We start from the raw sequence: 22923 nt of genomic DNA, 5'->3' as shown, positions 1-22923 counted from the left end.
TTTACTCAAGCGTTGGAAGACCCCCAATGAGCAGCCTCCACATGAACACTTTACCCTGATACGGAACCTTGGACTTCCAAAGCTAGATAAATATGTCCCGCCACTTCTTTCTGCTATCCCTGAGATGCCACACCTTATTACCCTTCCCTGTGACCCATCTTTTAGCTTCCACCATCTGATGATATATCTGATTCGCTGACCTTTCTAAAAGTCATTAGGGAGCACAAACTTCCAGTCACGCCATGGATGCAATGGTTGTAACGCAAGCAATGGAGAGAACCTCTGAAGACAATCTTGTATTGACGACCAAATGTATGTGTATCCACGAGGCACCCTAAAGTACTAACAAATACGCCTAAAAGAATAAAGGCGGGGCTGCCCAAGAATAGCCCCATCACAAACTATCCTCAACCCTAACCTAGCCATCCGATTAAACTTATCTCGCTGCAAATCTTTGTGGCCAATCCAACAACCTTGAGGAACAGTATTTCTCCTTGCAGTCAATTTTCCTCCTTACGAATTGTTGGGTATTTCACTCACGCCTCACTTACGTCTATGCTCACATCAGAGTGTCGGTGATCAGTAGGACACTTGGGCACTTTTTGCTCTCGGTAGGAGAGGTTTTTTCCCCCAAACTTATGGTATTATTTCGTATGTGCTTATGACACACACTTACGAGCACTTACCATGTTTAAGTGTGAACACCCCCCTACAACCCTAAGGTTTAAGGGTTGTACCTTGTACTTTTAGTTTACACTCTTTTAGTCTATTGCATTGGGTGTCGTGTTTCACTCTCTATTGTCTATTGCTTTCGATGCTGAGCTTCGATCCTACCATCCTCTCTCACATTTGGTATCAGAGCATTGACTCTACTCAGCTCAGCTTGACATAGCCCGTCGGTCTCGCAGCAGCTCGTTCCCTTTCCGTGCTCGCCAGCACCAGTGCTGCCCATCTCCAACAGCTCCACGCCCAGCACCAGCGCTCCGCCAATCCGCCTGCCTGTGACCAGCGCCCGCCAGCAGTACCGCCTGACGCCTTCCCTTCACCAATTGCCTCCGCCCCTGTGCCTACAATGCCCCGCCAAACGCCATGTCAACTCCTGCACGCCCCGCCAGAGTCAACATCGCCTGCCAACTGCTGCACGCACCCACATCACCCGCCAGCTTGGCCCGAGCACTGCCTGAATGCGACAGCCCGTCTGAAGCGCAAGTCAACCCGCCAGACAGCACGTGATTTCTATGGTAAACGTTATTTCTTTATTTTTTAATTCCAGCACAAATTTCTGGAAACAGGGGTTCCTACACAACAAGCACAACATTCAGAAACGTGTCTGGGACACATTGGATGCAAAAGAAAAATTTGGGCACATTCATCAAAAATTATGGGGCTTTTATGTTTTCTGGGAACATTGGCATACGCACTGCACTTACAGTCACTGATAGACTGTTTTCACAAACCCGAGGCAAGGAAATTTTAGGGATTTTGCTAGTACAGTGTTGTTGAACACTGATTGCACATTGGAGTGCGTGCATAACAGACAGTTTTGACAAAGTGCACCTCTGTACACGAATTGCAAAAAGTTATTTATTGCAATTTCTGGAAATTTTCAAATTTCCAGTGAAGTTCTGCTTCGACATTGCTCTTTTGCATTTTTTGGTAATTGAAAATCATGGCAAATCACGGAGGAGATGTTTTCACCTATGTATCCAAGGAGGACAGATTGGATGGAAATAACTATTCACTTTGGTCCTTCATTATGAAGAATGTACTTGTGGCTAAAAATCTTTGGGATTATGTCAGTGGAGAAGAAGCTCAACCTGGAGTTGTGGCTCCAGCTACTCCTCCTCCAGGAGGACGTGCACCACGGGCACCTCAACATGCTCCACTTCAGCCACTTCCCCAAAGAACGGCAGCTGAAAAAGCATGGGATACACGGGATGCACAGGCTTTGTCACTGATTGCATTGGCAGTTCAGCGATCAATCATTCCCCATATTCGTTCAACAGCTTCTTCACGAGAAGCTTGGCTAACTTTGGAGCAGATGTTTGCAAGCACTGTCCTTCCCGCATCTTTCACGGATGCAGTGACAGCAACAGGAGTCCCAAAGGTACGGGTGGCAGTGACAGAGGTCAAGAATATCCCACACATCCTAGAGATTGAGGCAAGCGGGTACTCCTTTGGGCAGCAAGTCATTGTGACTGGGCAACCACGACAATGCCTGCGCTGCCACAACTTTGGGCATCAGGCAGCAGTTTGAACACGCTTCGGTGCCAAGGCGGCTCGGCCGACATGCTTCGCAGGTGGACGCTGATGGCTTCACTCGGGTCCAAAGACGATAGAGAGGCAGATGACAGGGGAAGGGGGGAGGGGGTGAGCCAGCCCCTCAGGCCCAGCCTCGGCAGCAAGTGGGTGTGCACGACGCCCCCTCGACAGAGCACTCCACAGCCCGCTCCACCCGGCAAGACCGCAACCCCCCACATCCACCGCCTATGCCACAGACTACCTCCTCTGAGGTCCCACAGCCCCCACGCCCACCCCCCTGCAACTTCCCATGCCCCCCCCCACTGACCCCACACCCACCATACATGGCCGTCCATCCCACCATCACTCGATCTTCCTCCCCCCCACCACCTCCCCTACCGAGCACTCCCCCTGACCCGCACCCGGTTCAGGTGATCCCTCCCAAACCCACTCCCCTTCCTCCCACACGTGGTGATGAGCCACACACGCCTACCTCCTCCTCGTACTAGCAATCTTTCCCCTCCCATACAGCTACCAGCACATCCGCCCCGGCCGCCCATCACACTTTCTCGAGACAGGCACAGTTGCGGCCACAGGAGTTCCTCCGCACTGGCCCATGGTCCTACTTGAGAGTTGCTGAGCGCGGAGAGTTTCCACTGCCGCTAGAGGTGGGGATCTTCATGGTTCATAAGTCAAGGAGGGGCAAGGTACATCTCGGCCACCATGGGGGACTGGAGCTCGCCGTCCAGACCGGCAGCAAAGCGTAATTGCATGCCTCATAGTTTCTCCTCCTCATCAACAGCCTCCACACCGAACAGATGCTTGTTCGGTCAGTCACAGATTTCCCCATGAGGCTACACCTTGCATCCTGGAATGTGAATAGTCTCCACTACACTCGGGCACGTGGTTTCAGGAAGTTGATAGTTCGGCAGGAGCTGCAGCCTACCCTTGCTGGACGGATCGACATCCTACTTCTACATGAGAACAACCTCACCCCCACCCAGGCCCAGTGGATAGAGAAGCTACTTCTGAGCAGCTTGCACACTTACTGGAAGCATGCTATAGATGCCCAAGGCAAGAGTGGAGGCATATACACCTCTATTGGCCCGAGCCTCACTGCTTGTGTACGAGACCACGGGATGATAGTGGCAAGGAGGGTTCTTTGCATCAGATTGAATATTGGGGACTCGTGCCTTTGAGTCCTCAATGTCTATGTCCCTACGGAGGTTAGGGCATGTAGCAGATTCTCGGTGGAGATTGCGGATGGACTCCCAGAGGTGGACTCCTAGATTGTTGGAGAAGACTTCAACAACCTGGAGGCTTTGGAGGACCAGCAGGGCAAAGGCAAAAACTACCAAGGCATGGCTAGGGAGGAGTAGGAGGCATGGGAGGTCTTTCTACTAGCAGTCAGAGCACGTGATGCCTGGAGAGACCCTGCTTTCCACAAGAGGGAGAGATTGTTGGATTTCTCTTGGGGATACAGGCGGCTAGGAGGAGCCTTGCTGAAGCAGTTTGATAGGTTCTATGTGGAAGAGTGGGGAGGCTCTCATGGAGGCCAGATCAAGAAGTTGGCGAGCACCACGTTGTCCGATCATTGCCCCGTCCCCCTGACACTTGATCCCCCAGCATCCGCCCTAGACACACACTCCTGTTGGATCTCTGACACGATCTATAGGAAGGAGGAAGTGACGAGACAGATAGAGCACATTTGGACCAAAGAGTGGGGCGGGAGGGACATGATAGCAGAGGCGGTTGCATAGGTCCTAGCCGAGTCGAGCAGAATCTATCAAGAGGTAGCCATACAAGCCAGGCAACAAAGCTGGGAGAATCAGACAGCACTCCGGCGAGACCTTGCAGCCATGCAAAGATTGTTACAGGAGGCACCAAGGGATCCCACCCTCCACACACAAGAGGTGCGCGCACCAGCAGCCATTGTTGGCCTAAAGGACAGGCGCTCGGGGTTCTCTTTCGGGACCTCAACAACCTTCTGGGCACGAAAGGGGGACACAATGTGCAAGGATTTCTTCCAAGTGCACCAGCCTCACACCGCACGAAAGCACATACGCAGCCTTCGGGATCAATATGGGAGGACTCGTTCTAGCCCAAACGAGGTGATGGAGATTGCCACCGACTACTACATGCGCCTCTTCCAATAGGAGAGAGCCTCAGCTAGAGGACAGAGATGTAGAAAGCAGGTCTCGGATCACACCCTGTCCCTCGTCACAGAGGAGATGGGACGCTCCCTCCTAGCCCCCTTCACAGAGAAGGAATTAGAGAAGGCTTTCCACAAACAGGATGGGCAGAAATGCCCGGGGAGGATGGCCTATCTAAGGCCTCCTTCACTACCCACTGGGAAGTGGTAAAGGACCCCCTATTGTTGGCCTTCCACGAGATTTTCACTTCAAGAGAGACGTCAGGGAGTCTCTCGACAGGCCTTATTAGCCTTCTCCCCAAAGTGGAAGACCGGTTGGAGCTTTGCCAGTGGAGACCAATCACCTTATTGTCAGTGGCCTATAAGGCACTGGCAAAGATGATTGGTAGGCAACTACGCCCTGTGCTTCCAAACATCATCCACGACACACAAACAAGCTTTGTCTAGGATAGGAGCATCCTAGACAATGAATTTACCTTCTTTGAGGGGGCAGAGTGGGCTCAACATAGTGGGCAGAGACTGGCCGTACTACTCCTAAATTTGGAGAAAGCACCATGGTGGACTGCGATTTCCTAGAGGGCACCATGGTGAGGTTAGGATTCCCTCAAATTTGGATTCACGGGATCTTCGCCCTTTACAGATCGGCCACCAGCAGGGTTCTCATAGGTGGAAGGCAAGGAGAGGAGTTTCAGCTAGAGAGATCGGTTCAACAGGGCTGCCCTGGCCCCATACCTGTTTCTACTCTTTGCAGAGGCGATGTCTCACTTCCTCAGGTCACATGTGAGCGGACTACGCGGCCTCCAACTTCCAATGAAAGAGGACACTAAGTTGTTAGACTCAGAGTATGCAGATGACACAACACTCTATATAGAGGACGATGAGTTGATGTTGGAGAGAGCGAGGCTCGCTCTTGACGTGTTTTTGTTTTGCAGCAGGAGCGAAAATCAACTAGTGAAAGTCGGTTGGTTTCCTCACAAACCCGGACTCTAGCACGGAGTGGGGCGTCCACCTGGGATTTAGATGGGTGAGCAGAGGGTAGACCGTCAAGTACCTTGGGTTCCAGGTGGGACTTGACATCACTCCTACCCAACAGTTTCTTCTTGTCCTTGATTCTATTCCGAGGAAATTGACCTACTGGAGCACAGCTCGCCTCTCACTAGCCGGCCGAGCCTTGGTGGTCAACCAAGTACTCCTAGCGACAACTTGGTACATTGCCTCGTATTGGTGCTTCTCCTCATCTTGCGTAGCAGAGCTCCGCCACCTAGTGCGGAACTTCCTCTGGTCAGGGTCAGATGGTTCCAGGGACTCCAGGGCGAAGGTGGCGTGGGCGACCATCATACGGCATCGGTCAGAGGGAGGGCTCAATATCATAGACCCAAAATATCAGAGTATGGCTCTCTTGGGCAAGCTAGTTGTCCGCGGCCTCACACCAGGCCAGCAAACCTAGAAGGTCCTATTGCAGAAGGGCCTTTACGACTATAGACTGAGGCTGGGCGGTGAGTGGAGGCCGTCCTTAAGATGGATCTTCATGTCAGCCTAGATCACCCCCCTCCAGATTACCTTTCCTACACAGCCTACTCCGCGTGTGGCAGGGCCTCCGTAAGGCCCTAATACAAAGCCCCCAAGGCTGCCAGGAGGAGATAGACCGTCAGTCGGTGATCTGGAACCCCCACGTCAAAGATCAGAAAGCAGCACAAATCAGTGAGCGCCCCCACATCGAATGAGCTGGATGGGAGGCCGGCCCGGCTCGTACCATCAGGACATGGCAGGATGTGTACAGGATGGCGGACGAGGAGGTAGTGCAGCGAGTATCAGGCTATGGTGGACGAGGAGGTACTGCAGCGAGTATCAGGCTGTTAAAGGGGAGTGGAGTTAAGGAGAAGGGAGATAGATGTAGCAATAGCTCTAGAGTGGCTTGCTCCTCTGATACGAGAGCCGATAGAGCTTGGGGAGGTATGGGCAGCTAGGTTCTCACCAACAGGCATCCCCCTACAGGTGGCAAGTAGAGTGGTCGACGCCCCACACGGGACGTTCTTCACAGTGCATGAGGGGAGATGTCTAGCCCTTAACAAAGGGCAGCACGATGAGGGGATAGCCGCCCTCTTATGGACAAGGATTCGGGTGGTGGGCCTTCAGAGGAGACATGGCGATTGGACCCCTATGTCTTCTGGGAGGAGTTCAAGGAGTAGCGCCTTTGGATCTAGGAGGGCAAACCACTTAATGAGCTGCAGTGGGATCTAAGAGAGTGGGTATGGCTGGCCACGGCGGTCGCCAAGAAGCCACCCAGGTTCCTAGAGTACACTACTAGGATTGGCAGACACGTACTGATGCAGGAGGATATGGATTGGGCGCCGTCACGTAGCAAGCACTGGGCAGAGCACAACATCACGGAGTCTTTCCGAAGGACCTTCTAGCGCCGCCTATGGCATAGCTAGAGGCCGAGAAGGATGTCGTATTTCTTATGGACGGTGGCACATGGAGGCTTGGCAGTGGGAAGTTGGCTTGCCCAGATGTAGAAGAAGGGAGGTTGTAAGCGCTGCACATAGTAGCCTCTAGAAACCCCAAAGCACTACCTTTGGTCATGTGAGGAGGCACAGCTTGTATGAAGAGGAGCTTGCCGCATCCTTCTCCGTATAGCACCCAGCCTTGGATGTATCTCACGGGGAGCTTTCTGTTGGCATGCAGTTAGCCAGGGCCGTCACCTTTTGTATGAGACCGCGATGCAGGACACAATATTCATTATCGAGGCACGGTCGTGCGCACTGGTCGGTTTGGAGGCTCTACCCATCCGACAGGTAGTACTGGAGCCCACAGAGACCTCTAGGAGGTATGGGAGATCATAGGGAGCCTTACTGGATGGCAAATCTGGAAGGCGCAGTGTTAGGAGGCTTTCGGTGGAGAGAGACTATCAGTACAGGCGACCTTAGCAGAGCTCTAGACCTCCATCATCCACTCCCTCCACGAGCGATGGCGATGGGATCACGTGCAGGGCGAGTCCAGGGCTCATCAGGAGCTGCGTTGTCATTTCATGCGCATTTGGGGCTGCCAAGACCTGTTTTTCATGATGTAGGCAAGCAACCCCAGTTGGCGATACACGCCCCCCCCCCAATGGCTTCTTGCCCCCATCCCCCCCAGACCACCTTGAGAGGCTTGTATACATGATGTATTTGTGACTTTGCATCAGCTCCAGCTTGTCTGTTGAGCATGAACATTCCGTTGTAATCAGTTTTTTTGAGTTATATAATCAGCCACATTTTACTTGCAAAAAAGAAAATGCATAGATAGAGCAATGGTTCACAAGATATGGAACCAACATGGGCCACCTCCCCACCCTTCCAGTATGACCTTCACTCTCCCTCAATACACCTCTCTCACACTGAGAGAAACATGGTCATGTGACAAGATCTCTATCAATTGCATATACAGCATACATGGAGCTCACCCTAGCATCCCCTCCCCCTAAAGTTGTCATCCTACAAGGACCACTTCATGAGGACCATGGCGGATGGTTCATTGAGAGACCTAGATACCTAGACATATGCATGCAACATGAGATGCGAGTAACCATTGGTCATCTTAGGGTCTCCTCTCATCAGCTCGAGATCAAGACAAGGAGAGCAGCCCACATTCCTAGAGTTGAGAGGATTCGCAGATTATGTTGGAAGGGGGTGAAGAGTGAAAAGCCCTACATCTGTAGATGCAAGGCCTATAGTAAATTCCGAATGAGATACCTCCCGGAGACTAGTCATAGAGTTTCTGGACCAACTATACTTGGACCACTTCCTACTAGAGATCTAGAGGTTCCAGCATAATCATTGCTCCAATCAGGCAGCCTACAAAGAGGAGACAGACAGCTGCTTGTCACTGATTCTGTCCAGACAACAGCCACATACATTGCATCTACATAGAGAGAGGTGGTACTTCCAAGAGCAAAGGAGATTAGAGACCAACCAAGGGTGAAGAGTGAGGAGCCCTACATCTGTAGATGCAAGGCCTATAGTAAAGTCCGAATGAGATACCTCCCAGAGACTAGTCATAGAGTTCCTAGACCAACTATACTTGGACCACTTCCTACTAGAGATCTAGAGGTTCCAGCGTAATCATTGCTCCAATCAGGCACCCTACAAAGAGGAGACAGACTGTCACTGATTCTGTCCAGACAACAGCCACATACATTGCATCTACATAGAGAGAGGTGGTACTTCCAAGAGCAAAGGAGATTAGAGACCAACCAAGGGTGCAAGGGTAATACACAATGACTACCCTACAGAGATGATGAAGATCCATTGGTGACACAAGTAACACATGATAGAGTTAGGGTCCATTTCAAATGCTACCCATATACTCTATCATCAGGGATGTAGGATATGCTAGGCAGGATGGCACCACACCGTGTCATTGTGTCATTACTCAGTTACACATCAAGTCATGTAGTGCTCCATGCAAACCCACCACCTGCCCCCCCTTTTTTTTATGTATCCCTATGTGGGAGTTGTATGTACATCACTTTACACTCTGCTCTGCACTATATATCACTCATTACCATTCACATCACACTTTGATATCCAAGGACTATTACCATTGTACACAGTTTTCTCTCATAGCATGTTTTCAGCCTCCAAAAATGTTAATATATCTTCATTTCTTTCTCCCCCCCCCCCAACAAAAAAAAAAGGAGTGCTCTCCCTCCCCACCCCCATTATTAACCCAAAAGTAATTTTGCCCTATTTCCTGCCTGTGATGACTAATGCGTTGTCTGATTAACATATAAAATTATGGAGTGACTAAGTTTTCAACACAAACGCGTCTACGCCATTTTTTTTTTCTATCTCAAACATTAAATAGCTTGATTTAAAATATGCATGTTTTTCTGTCTTTTAGTCATTATGGGTTAATTTATACTAAATGTTATTTCATTAATGAAATCACTTATCCAACATTTTCACACATTAACTTACTTGTTCACACACAAGGATGAACTATTCCATTCATTTTCACATTTTTGTGTAGGGTTACATAGGCCGGTGCCTTCAGCCCTTTTCTTTTCTTTTCCTGCCCACTACAATATCCGTAGGTTGTCACAACTTACTCATCAGATTTACATTTACAATATACAGCTGTCCCACAATTCACAGGTGTACCCACAGGTTAGACAGAGCATATGCAACTCTCAGTTTACCTGCAAGACAATTGATTTTACATGCAATTTATATAATTTGCACACAAGTGCACACGATGCTATGATTGTACATTGAATATTGTTTGCCAACCAACTTTATGGAACATGAAAACTATTTGTGAAGCCCTACTTTCAGCAGTGCCAAAGCCTAAAATAATGTCAAAAATTATTATTGTATTTTTCCAGCTTCTACATCAGTCCTCTCCAACCAAATTTTAGCATTTTGAGCTTCTGTTACTATTTTTGTCAGTTATTATCTTTAGTATCTGCTAGTTTTGGCAGCTTCTATAACTAATTAACATACCATGATTTGATACTCAGGTTCTTGTGAACCATTAATTGATCAAGGAAACCCTAATCTACCTTTGCATTCTCAATTCTTTGTCAAGGGTACACTGTGCTGATTGTTAGCATTGCATGATTGAACTGCCCCCCTAATGAATGAGCATAAAGCCTTAAAGCTTCTTTAGAGTCCAATGGATATAATACTTGGGATAATTTACAAGGGCTTTAAAAAAGGTATTTGATTTTGTTGTCAGTTGATATTCTTCTTGGAATCAGACATGCAAAACTGCTGCTACGTTTTGAATCTGTCTTGTTGAGAATCTGCCAATCACACCCTATGTATGCCCCTTTGTATGGAACAGCTAGGCTAGGGAGATGCAGTTCATTCTAGAAAGAGAGACAGATCCCATAGGCACAGTGGATGTAGTGTGCTACCAAGCAATCCTATATAATGATGTACTTGACTATCACTTTCATATGATGATAATGCAATAGTACTTATCTCTTTCTGTCAAGTGTCTGTGTCATTGTCAGTCCTACACAAGATTGTGTTTATGAGTTCAAGTCTCAATCTTGAAACCTAATTCACTTGTGTAATAGTTGTCTACATTGTCATGTCAACATGAGTAGTATCTTTATCTTCCATCCTCCAAAGCTTCCGCCTTTGCCATGCTCTAGATCCCGCATCTTTCACATGTCTCAGGTACAACACACTCTCAAAACTGTTCCTGGCATTTCTGACACTTGTTCTCAACTCACCTCTTCCCTAGTCCTCGAGACATGAAGGCTTTGGTCCCCTTTGTATCATTACCATTTCTATACACTCTTCTATTGATTGGCATTCATAAAACAATGTTTATTAATCTGGATATAATTTGGCAAACATTGACCCAGATTTCTAAAGCTGAACCTTAGTAGAAAAGGCTCATTGTTAGGGGATTCTTCATCCAGGCGAGAGCCATTGAAGAAGCTATCATTTTGGAGATAAGAGCACATTACTTACATGGAGATAAGAGACCATTACTTACAAAGAACCTTTTTTCACGTTCAAATTTAGATCCTCTAATGTAGGGTATGCCCTTCGATGAAAAGAATTTGTACGTATTATTTCCCTTTCTTGATATTTAACCACCCCTTGAATAGCAGAATGTTCATAAATGCATCCCATATGCTTCTCTAGGCCACAGTTTGCAAAAGAACTCATCAGTTAACTCTATTCATAGCAGACATCAAAGAAGAAAGCCCAACGCAAGTGATGGAGCACCTGAGAAATCACTATGTAACTACACTTTAACAAAGATTATGAGCAAACATAATTTAAATATCTAATTGCCAAAATCATGACATTTTCAGTGAGCCAGAGGAGCATTAAGCAAGAGGTGTCAAAGTATTGTTAAAGCACAATCTGAACATTCTACTGCCCAAATCATAGCACCTACCTCATTTTCAGTGACCCGAAGAAGCAATAACTGAGAGACTTCAAAAATGGCAGAAAATAATTTTGATGCAGTCAACCAGCTTATTTGATTGTCAACCAGCACAATTGATTGCAGATGACTGGCACAACTAGTAAATCAGTTTTGGTACATAAAAACCAATTTGAAGAGCAGAAGAATGTAAAACTCCAGTTAAAATAAGAAAGACACCCAAATTGAACACAATGTATACAGCCCTAGATAGAACATATGCCATTGTAAAAGCCTGAAAATTGGCTTTCAAAAATTACAAACTCTGTAAGGTACATTCTCTAAAGTTCAAAGCATGTTCAAAGACTAACAAATTGTCACAATAAGAATCTTTAGAGTCTGTCTCACTAGATGAAACTTGTTTAGGGCTGATTTCACAGCTTTTATACTGCAAATATGCATGCGAGGCAATAAATTCATAGACATAATGTATGATTGTAGGAGAATAAAGATCACCTAGACAAGTCGCAAGATGCCCCCAACAATGACCCAATCACAAAATTTTACAAAATTAATGACCGAATGGTGAGTGGCTGATTAAAGTAGTTAATGACTCTTCACCACAGAAGGATGGAGCACTGAGAAGCAATGTTTCATATTAGTGATTAAGGACCTTTATTTCTTCTCAAAGAGAACAAGCACATCACACTCACATGCCACCTGAGCAGATTGTCCGACCCCCCCCCCCCCCCTCTCAAAAAACAAAAGAAAAAAAAACAAAGGTGAAAAGAACAAAAAAAAGAACACCTTGTACAAGATAACAACACGTTAGAGCAGGCAGCCTGGCAGCACTGTCAAGGTAAAGAAATATTTTCACCAAGTTGAATATACGTTAACATCCAACATAGGGAGTTAAATCAAATTTTTTGACCTTATCTGTAGTTTTTTCAAACTAATGTAGCTGTTTCAGCACTTTAACCACCAAAAGGATCTATGCCTAAAAATCATACTTACTTTAGGTTCTATGCCTAAAAATCTCATTTGCTTTAACAGATCATAGCAACTCTATAAACAACAAATATATGATTTTAGGAGTGGACTACCTTCCAGCATTGACAAAGCGACTGAAGTAGAGAGGAGCTTCTTCGTCCTGGAACATGTTACTTGACGACAGAATGAAAAGGTGAAGTAGTTGATGCCTGTGTCCCCCTCCCATCAGGGAATTGTAGATTGTTGGCATCATCATGTGCGAAAATTTACAGTGATGGAACCGCAGAACTTGTAGGCACTCCTTACTCTGCATGAGTAACCCGCAGAGCACCTCCACCTACTTGCGATGAAGCAGGCCACACAAAAATAACAACAAATTCTTGCAAAATATCAAGACACGTAAACATATGCATTAGCCACAAAAATGATGTGCTTACTTGACCAGCAGTTGCAACATTGGTAAAGGTTACATGTTTCAGCCTAGCACAACTTAAGAGATCCTGCAAATCATCAAAAAATTTATATACCACTACAAGTAGATGGTTACTATGAGATTAGATATAGGTCAATTTTATGCTCTTCCCCCCCCCAAAAAAAAAAACAAAAAAAAGAACTTTAAAGGATATACAGAGCCCTTAAACTGAGATCTCAAGGTAAACCCTCATTCTACATGCCCAATGCTTTTTTGTTCAAAAAGAAAAGATGGTCCCCCGACAGGGATTTCTTTTCATGATAGTCCCTGGACAGGGATCACTTTACATTAAGACTTCCATAAAACAAATTTGTAACTAGATATAGAAAACTGCATTGTCTAGCAACAAGCTCAAGGACCCAACGTTGGACATGATTCAGAGGTACACATGAGGCGGATCAAAGGCCAGCTTGGCACACAAGCATAGTGTACATGAGCAGGGGTCCAAAACCCAAGTATATATCTCTGACTCAACTTAGATTCTACAGAAATTAGTTACAAATCCCCCTTGAAAAAAATAAGCCATTAGAATCTAAAAGGAAACAAATACTTTTACAAATTTTCATTTCAGATTTTGGGTCCAGGGAAAGTATGACATACTATTATTTAAACGAAAAATGAGATTTAAAGGCATAATCATACTCGCATTTATCATTCTCAAGGGACAATGATCCAGTAGTGATTGTCATGACGTTTTTGTAGTTGATGCAGGCACATCATCATCACTGTCAGTGTAAGAAGCAATGGCAACAAGGTTTGCATGTCTATTGTTGTTTCCCTTTTTTCTTGAAACACTAGTCAATCGTATGACAGATTCTTTTGTAGTAGTGACATTGGCTTACTTGTTTTCATCTGAACTAAATGTTTTTGTAAATTCCCCTATGACTACTTTTTGTGGTTCCTCATCCACAAGAATGGTGACCATCTCCTCATAGGAAATTGGATGTCCTAGTTTAAGCATTGTAATAGTCTTCTTAATTTTTTTATACCTTGGCCAACTCGTTAACTTTTTTTTTTTTGGCAAGTAAAATGTGGCTGATTACATTACTCAAAAAACTGATTACAACGGAGTGCTCATGCTCAACAGACTAGCTGGAGCTGATGCAAACTCACAAATACATCATGTATACAAGCCTCTCAAGGCAGTCTAGGGGGGATGGGGGCAAGAAGCCATGGAGGGGGGTTGTATCACCATCCGGGGCTACCTGCCTGCATCACGAAAAATAGGTCCTGGCCGCCCAAAGTACGCATGAAATGACAACAAAGCTCCTGACGAGCCCTGGACTCGCCCTGCACCTAGTCCCATCGCACGCGGAGGGAGTGGATGATGGAGGTCTAGAGCTCCGCTAAGGTTGCCTGTACTGAAAGTCTCTCTCGGCTGAAAGCCTCCTGACACCGCGCCTTCCGGATATGCCATCCAGTAAGACTCCCTATGATCTCCCATACCTCATAGCAGTCTGCTGTGGGCTCCAGTGCCTGTCGGATGGGTAGAGCCTCCAAACCGACCACTGCGCACGGCCCTACCTCGATAATGAATATCGTGTCCTGCATCCTGGCCTCGTACAAAAGGTGACGGCCCTGGCTCACTACCTGCCAACAGAAAGCTTCCCATGAGATACATCCAAGGCTGGGTCCTTTACGGCAAAGGATGCGGCATGCTCCTCTCCACACAAGCTGCGCCTCCTAACATGACCGAAGGCACTGCTTGGGGGTTTCCAAAGGCTGCTATGTGCAGCACTTACAACCTCCCCCCTCCTGCATCTGAGCAAGCCAACTTCCCACCGCCAAGCCTCCATGTGCCACCAGCCCTAAGCAATATGATACCCTCCTCGGCCTCCAGCTATCCCATAGGCAACCAGAAGGTCCGTCGGAACGGCTCCGTGATGTTGTGCTCCGCCCAGTGCTTGCTACGTGATGGTGCCCAATCCATATCCTTCTACATTAGAACGTGTCTACCAATCCTGGCAGTGTACTCCAAGAACCTCAGTGGCTTCTTAGCGATTGCAATGGCCGGCCATAGCCACTCGCCTGGATCCCACTCCGGCTCATCAAGTGGTCTCCGCTCCCAAATCCAAAGGCGCCACACCTTCAGCTCCTTCCAGAAAACATAGGGGTCCAGTTGCCATGTCTTCCCGTGAAGGCCCACCTCCCAAATCCTCCTCCACGAAAGGACAACTATCCCCTCATCCTGCTGCCCTCTATCAAGGGCCAAATGTCCACCCTCCTGAACGGTGAAGATATCCCCTGCGGGGCACCGCCTACTCTACTTGCCACCTATAGGGGGGTACCTACTAGTGAAAACCTACCGGCCCATACCTCCCCGGGCTCTATTGGCTCTTGTATCGGGGGAGCAAGCCACTCTAGAGGTATTGCTCCCTCTATCTCCCTTCTCCTCAACTCCACTCCTCTCTAGCAGCCTGATACTCGCTGAAGCACCTCCTCGTCCGCCATCCTGTACACCTCCCGCCATGTCCTAATGGTACGAGCTGGGCGGCCTCCCAACCAACCCACTGGATGTGGCGGCGCTCGCCAATCTGTGTCCCTTCCCGATCTATCTCCTCCTCGCAGCCTGGGAGGGCTCTAGATTAGGGCCTTACGGAGGCCCTGCCACACGCAGAGTAAGCTGCGTAGGAAAGGTGATCTTTTGGGGGGGGGTTTGATCTGGGCTAACGTGAAGATCCATCTCAGGGACGGCCTCCACTCCAAGCCAAGCCTCGGTATACAATCCTGAAGACCCTCTTGTAATAAAACCTTCCACGTCTACCCGCCGAGTGTGAGGTCGCAGACAACTAGCTTGCCCAAGAGGGCCATACTCTGACACTCTGGATCTATGATCCCAAGCCCTCCCTCTGACCGATGCCATATGATGGTCGCCCACACCACCTTGGCCCTCGAATCCCTGGAACCATCTAGACCCTAACCAAAGGAAGTTCCGCACTAGCGGCGAAGCTGCACTACGCATGATGAAGAGAAGTACGAGCACGAGGTGATCTACCAGGCCGTCGCTAGGAGGACCTGGTTAACCACTCGGCCGGCTAGTGATAGGCGAGCCCTGCTCCAGTAGGTTAGCTTCCTCTGAATAGAATCAAGGACAGGAAGAAATTGTTGGGCAGGAGTGATGTCAAGTCCCACCTAGAACCCTACATACCAGATGATCTCTCCTCACCCATCTAGTTCCCAAGTGGACAAGGACAGGAAGAAATTGTTGGGCAGGAGTGATGTCAAGTCCCACCTAGAACCCTACATACCAGATGATCTCTCCTCACCCATCTAGTTCCCAAGTGGACACCCCACCCCGTACTAGAGTCCGGGTCTGTGAGGAAACCAACCAACTTTCGCTGGTTGATTTTCGCTCCCGCTGCAAGACAAAACACCTCAAGAGCCACCCTCACTCTCTCCAGCATCAGCTCATCGTCCTCTATGTATAGTGTTGTGTCATCTGCATACTCTTGAGACTAACAACTCAGTCTCCTCTCTCACTCAAGGTCGAAGGCCGCGTAATCCGCTCACACGTGACATCAGGAAATGGAACATCACCTCTACAAAGAGTAGGAACAAGTACAGGGCCAAGGAGTAGCCGTGGTGTACCAATCTCTCCAGCCGAAACTCCTCCCCACGCCTACCACCTATGAGAACCCTACCGGTGGCCAATCTATAGAGTGCGGAGACCCCATGAATCCAAGCCCAAGGGAAACCGAACCTCTCCATGGTGCCCTCTAAGAACTCCCAGTCCACCCTGTCATAAGCTTTCTCAAAATCCAAGAGTAGTACGGCCAGTCTTTGCCCACTGTGCTGAGCCCACTCTATCGCCTCAAAGAAGGTGAATACATTGCAAAAGAAGCTCCTATCCTGGACAAAGCCTATCTGTGTGTCATGGATGATGTCTAGAAGCACGGGGTGTAGTCGCCTACCAATCATCTTTGCCAGTGCCTTATCAGCCCCACTGGCAATAATGTGATCGGTCTCCACTAAGAAAGCTCCAACCAGTCTCCTTCCCAGTAGGTAGTGAAGAAGGCCCTAGAGAGGCCATCCTCTCCCGGGTATTTCTGCCCGTCCTGTGTATGGAAAGCCTCCTCTAGTTCCTTCTCTATGAAGGAGGCTAGGCGGGAGCGTCCCATCTCATCTAAGACGAGGGACGGGATGTAATCCCAGACCTGCTGTCTACATTGCTACCCCCTAGCTGAGGCTATCTCCTGCTGGAACAGGCGACTATAGTAGTCGGTGGCAATTTCCATCACCTCGTCTCGGTTAGAACGAGTCCTCCCATATTGATCTCAAAGGCTACGTATCGGCTCTCCTAAGGAGTGAGGCTGGTGCACCTGGAAAAACTCCCTGCACATCGTATCTCCCTTCCGCGCCCAGAAAGCTGCTGAGGTGCAGAAAGAAAACTTCGAGCCCTTGTCCTCTAGGCAAGCAATGGCTGCTCGCATGCGCACCTCATCAGCATGGAGGGTGGGATCCCCTGGTGCGTCCTATAATAATCTCTGCGTTGCTGCAAGGTCCCACCAAAGTGCTCTCTCCTCCTCCGACCTCTGTTGCCTGGCCTGTATGGCTGCCTCTTGGCAAATTCTGCTTGACTCGGCTAGGGCCTTTGCAACCTCCTCTGCGATCTGGTCCCACCTGTCCCACTCCTTGGTCCAAACTTCCTCTATCTGTCTCGTCACCTTCTCCCTCCTACAAATCGAGTCAGGGATCCGACAGGATCGTGTGTCCAGGGTAGATGCTGGGGGACCTAGTGTCAGGAGAACTGAGCAATGATTAGACCACGTGGTGCCTACCAACTCCCCATCTCGCCTCCACGAGAGCCTCCCCACTCTCCCACATAAAACTTGTCCAACCACTCCTACAGGACTCCACCTAGCTGCCTGTATCACCAAGAGAATTCCGACGACCTCTCCCTCTTGTGGAAGGCAGGGTCTCTCCAAGCATCGCGTGCTCCTACTGCCCAGTAGAAAGACCTCCCATGCCTCTTGCTCCTCCCTAGCCATGCCGTCGTAGATTCTGCCTCTGCCCTGTTGGTCCTCCAAAGCTTCCAGGTTGTTGAAATCTCCTCCAACGATCTAGGAGTCCACCTTTGGGAGTCCATCCGCAATCTCCACCCAGAACATGCTTCATGCCCTAACCCCTGTAGGGGCATAGACATTGAGGATTCCAAGGCACGAATCCCCAATATCCAATCTGATCCATAGAACCCTCCCTGCCACTATCATCTCGTGGTCTCGTACATAGGGAGTGAGACTCGGACCAATAGAGGTGCATACATCTCCACTCTTGCAGTGGGCACCTATCACGTGCTCCCAGTAGGTGTGTAAGCTGCCTGGGAGTACCTTCCCTACCTGCTGGGCCTGGGTGGGAGTGAGCTTGTGCCCCACTGTAGTGGACACTATTCACATTCCAAGATACAAGGTGTAAGCTCATAGGGAAACTTGCGACTAACGGAACAAGCATCTATTCGGTGTGGAGACTACTGATGAGGAGGAAAAACTATGGGGTATGCAAGTTACGCTTTGTCGCAAGTCTGGATGGCAAACTCCAGTCCCCCATGGTGGCCCTCGGCCAAACCAAACGGGTGATAGATGCTCCAAGTGGTACTATCAATGCATCTATGAGCCATGCTAAGAGTCGTGGCTTTGTACACTGGTAGAAACGGGCCACCTATGCTAGGGGCCACTCGATCACATCCCTCGCAAATCTCCATTGTAGGGGGGCTCGAAAGATCATGCTCAAGTGTGGTACCTCAACTCTAGCCCACCAGTTAATGCCCATCATGCGACCAGGCCACTGTTGTGCAAATACTGCTAGTCCTTCTTCTCCCATCCACTGAAGATGTGGTCCGCCACCTGACTCTTCAACTCCTCCTCAATCTGTGTCATCGTCCAATCCCCGGAGTGAAAGGACTTAAGGAGAAAAGCATAGTTTGGTCCATCCGATGGTGCTAGTAGATGGACCCTTGCCCCTCCTTGACTTACAAACCACAAAGATCCCTACCTTTAGAGCTAGTGAAAACTCTCCGCACTCCGTGACTCTCAGGTAGGACCATGGCCACAGCGGAAGAACTCATGCGGCAACAACTGTGCATGTCTCGCGAAAGTGTGACGGGCGGCAAGGGCAAATGAGCTGATGGCTGTGTGGGAGGGGAAACACTACTGGTGCGAGGAGGATGTGGGCATGTGTGGCTCATCGCCCCCTGTGGGAGGAGGGGTGTGGGTCTAGGAGGGATCAACTGAAACAGGTGCGGATCAGGGGGGTGCTCGGCAGGGGGGTTGGTGGGCGGAAAGAGGATCGAGGGATGGTGGGAAGTATGTGGCAAGTGTGGGGGAGGCTGCTGGCCCTGGAAGGGGGGGACTGTGGGCCAGGGTTAGTGGGGGGATCCTAAGAGGTGAGGGAGGCGGGGGTTGGTGGGGGGGGTTGTAGCGCGGGCAGTGGGGTAGTCTATGGCCCGGGCGGTGGCTGTGGGCGACTGCGGTCCTGCCAATTGGGGCGGGCATGGGGGGTTGCGCAGTGCACTGCCGAGGGGGCATCGCTCGCCCTCCTGCTCCCTGCTGTCAGGGCTACGTCTGAGAAGCTGGCTACGGCCCCCCTGTTGTCGCCCTCTCTATCGTCTCTGGACCCGTGTGAAGTCGTTAGCATCCACCTAAGAGCCTGTCGGCGGAGCCACCTTGGCTCCAAAATGCATACAATCTGCTGCCTGATGCCCTAAGTCGTGGCAGCGTAGGCATTGCCATGGTTGCCCAGTCAAAATGACCTACTGCCTAAAGGAGTGACCTCCTGCCTCGATCTCCACGAACTTTGGGATGCTCTTTGTGTCTTTCACGGCCACTCGTACCTTTGGGACTCCTGCACCTCTCACTGCATCAGCGAAGGAGGCAAGGAGAACTATGCCGAAGAGTCGTCCAAAGTCCTCCACTAACCGGCGGTACTCTACCGCTAGTCTGGGGAAAAGTAAAGTGACTGGGTGTCTAAGAAATTTGTTGTGGACCGCAAATGACTCCACAGTGAAGCCGCCATACCAAGGAATCATGTAGATGACCTCCACTAACTCACGAGCTGCATCCGTAGAGGTGAGTCGAACCATGAAGATCCCTCGGCCCATGAGGACTGCCTTCACAATCTACACTGTGCCAATGCACAACGTGGAGTGGAGCCAATCCCGCAACTAGGGCCTCGATGGGGAGTTTCCAACATCCTGACCAAAGATTGTTGTTTCTTTCAACTCCAGCTCTGTGGCACAAACGGCTTAGAGTTGTTTCTCGAAGAGGATGATGCACAAGGTGTTTGACTGGGGGGCACTCGCAGGATGCACTAGCTTCTGACCAGAGATTTCCATTGTGCGTCCCTGCTGGGAACCTACCTATCATGCTGCTATGCTACCGAAAGGGGGCGGGGGGCGGAGGGCAAGCGGGGGGAAGAGGGATCCGGCACAGTCGACAATCGAAATGGGGGGGCAGCGTTGCATCACGATGGCAGGGAGTTTTTTCAAAATTTCCTTGTTAACAAGTATACATTCTTGTCGTCGCCATTTAGATGACTCTACAAGGTGGTAAGCATTGAAAAAGACAGCTAAAAGCATTCAAAGGGTACAAGATAAAGCCATTATCTATAGTGTGGAGGAAATTATCGTGGTAAAAAGCCATCTTCATCCTAACTGTTCGAGCTATATAAGATCATATATGATGATTTTGTGAATCTCTGAGTGGCTCAAAGTGAGAGACGGTACATTGAAAGAGTGCTAAAAAGGTGGTAGTCTTTCCATGTTAAAGCCATGTAACTCAAACCATGACCACATTTCGGCAATACCAACATGAAGTGTCGCCCTCAGTAGCAAGTCGTTGTAAGGACTCAAGGGTCACTCATGCATATCAATGTCTAGGTAGCTCCCACAAGCAGTATGACTGATATCAATCTGGTAAAAGCCTCGATGATAATCCAAGGAGCCCCCAACTCAGCTCTAGCAATCTCATGGGGATCTAAATCCTTACATCCAATCATCTTGCAAATCATGGACACAAAGGGCCCCTCCATCAATCTCCAACCATCGTATGTGCACCCTGATCGACTACACTGGCCAAGGTCATGCCCCCATATTTATACTCCATATAATTCTCTAGATGTGACCAATGTATCAAATAACCTTACTCAATATTGGGCTCTTGGAGCTGCACACATGAGCACATCCTCTTCAGACCACCCAATGATATATATCCACGTGAATCTAGTCTTTGTTGCCTTCTTCAAAGAGAAACCGGACCCTATGAATAAGACTCCTAGATATGTGTAAGAATCTACATACTCAATCTTCTCCTCCCCGTAAGCAAATACCAGTATTGATCTCCTCACCCTTTGTGAGCTGCTATTGAAAACCATAACCTTGGTTTTACCAAGGTTAACTAAAGCCCACTGCCTTGTGCATATGAGTATAGTGCATCCAAATGTCTTTGTAAAACCTATGGAGAGTCAGCTATCAACACACTATCATCCGCATATAACAAGAGGGGTACCTAGGTACTTGCTAGCTAAGCTTCTCTATCAACACACTATCATCTGCATATAACAAGGTTAACTAAAGCCCACTATCTTGTGCATATGAGTATAGTGCATCCAAATGTCTTTGTAAAACCTATGGAGAGTTAGCTATCAACACACTTTCATCTGTGTATAACAAGAGGGGTACCTATGTACTTGCCAGCTAAGCTTCTCTATCAACACACTATCATCTGCATATAACAAGAGGCGTACCCAAGTACTTGCCAGCTAAGCTTCTCTATCCCCTACCCCAGAGATATAGTCAAAAATCTCATCAATGTAGAATCCAAATAATGTTGGTGAAAGAGAATATCCCTATTTCATGCCAATGATGGAGTAAAAAAGAGCTGGTAAAGCCTTAAATAATTATACTCTACCAATCACCCTCTCATTTACTATCACGATCCCCCAAATTCTTGCAGAAATCCACAAAGCAGCAGCAGCTCTGTCTCCCATGAGATCTATCCTCCTCAATAATAGCTCTAAGTGTAAAGACATGATCCAGTGTCAAAAAACCTCTCCTAAATCTAGTCTATCCTTGTGCTCCAAGGCCTCCTCTCTCTACCTATCAACTCAACTAGTGCTCAAGAATGGAGACCTCTAATTTGGTGAATGTGTGGCTAATCATGATAGTCTAATACTTACCAGGCAAGATAGGAGCACCCTACCTTGAGAATTGGCATAGTAGTAAAAGATGTCTAGCCACCATATTTCTAGCATATAGTAGGTTTCTTGGCTACCAAGCCATCATGATCCCATGCCTTACACATGCTCTATAGAAGAAGGTAATTGTCTATGGACAAAGTTCCGAGGGACGATGAGAAGGCTGATCTCCTATAGTGTAAAGGTTGACTACATACTACCCTAATGCATCAAGACATGTAATAGTTGTGGCCACATAGTGCTCTCTAAAAAAGTTGAAATGGCTCCCTAGAATCTTGGCTCAAAAACAACCATTACAAGTCTATCGCCAATTGAGCTAAGAAAACTCGCTCTTCGATTGTGTACCGTATCTAAACAATACTTGTGGCTGACTCTAAGTAGTGGATCCCAAAACTACCTCTCTTTGCAAACACCAACCCAAATGAAGGAAAATCTATTCTCACAATACTCATTATCATATCAGCTCTTTCCAGACACCAACCCATAGGGAGGGAGCTGTGTGAATGTATATCTGGAAAAGTTGCACATGTTGTTGCATGTAAGGCTTCATCAAATTCTTGTGTGAGCACAAGTAATTACAATGTGGAGGTAGAAATCGTAAAGAAATCTAAAGACCTCCCCTAAGTAGATAACCCTTGTCTCTCTAGAAAAGTGATATCTAGAATATCGGTAAACTATATGGGGGGGAGGGCAATCACAAGGACGTGAAATTTTGATGCTTTGCTTAGCATTTGATTAAATGTTAATCAAATGTACAAATGTGACTTGCACATGTGAAGTATAAGTCATTTATTTCACAGTGTGGAACTTGCGACCCCAACATATCAATTAGTGCCAAAGGCAAAAGTTATAATAAGCTATACTAGACAGATACTAGATGGTACATAGTGCCAAATTTTGACCTCCACCATTTAATTAGCCCTAAGTGGCAACATGTAATTCCTCTTCGGTGAGGAATTGGTCAATGTAGGGGTGGGCGAGCACATGGTCGTCCAAATGCTGATTACGGGTG

General features: G+C 48.2%; 1 protein-coding gene across 2 annotated transcripts in view; it reads right to left on the bottom strand.

Annotated features, from left to right (window-relative positions):
- LOC148017722 (RNI-like superfamily protein) overlaps positions 1–22923 on the bottom strand; it is a 195190-nt gene that overhangs the window by 100057 nt on the left and 72210 nt on the right. For both annotated transcript variants that reach the window (XM_087662246.1, XM_087662247.1), the window contains exons 7-9: positions 12691–12753; positions 12367–12590; positions 11297–11414 (exon numbers count right to left, since the gene is read on the bottom strand). In XM_087662246.1, the coding sequence (XP_087518372.1) occupies positions 11297–11414; positions 12367–12590; positions 12691–12753 (405 nt within the window). The remainder of the gene's footprint in view (positions 1–11296; positions 11415–12366; positions 12591–12690; positions 12754–22923) is intronic.

Source organism: Lygodium microphyllum, chromosome 21 (genome assembly GCF_053477565.2).
Source record: "Lygodium microphyllum isolate KBCC chromosome 21, Lygodium_microphyllum_v1.1.10, whole genome shotgun sequence".
NCBI lineage: Eukaryota > Viridiplantae > Streptophyta > Polypodiopsida > Schizaeales > Lygodiaceae > Lygodium > Lygodium microphyllum.
The sequence above is the reverse complement of the archived record's forward strand: the minus strand, read 5'-3'. Positions and strand labels throughout refer to the sequence as shown.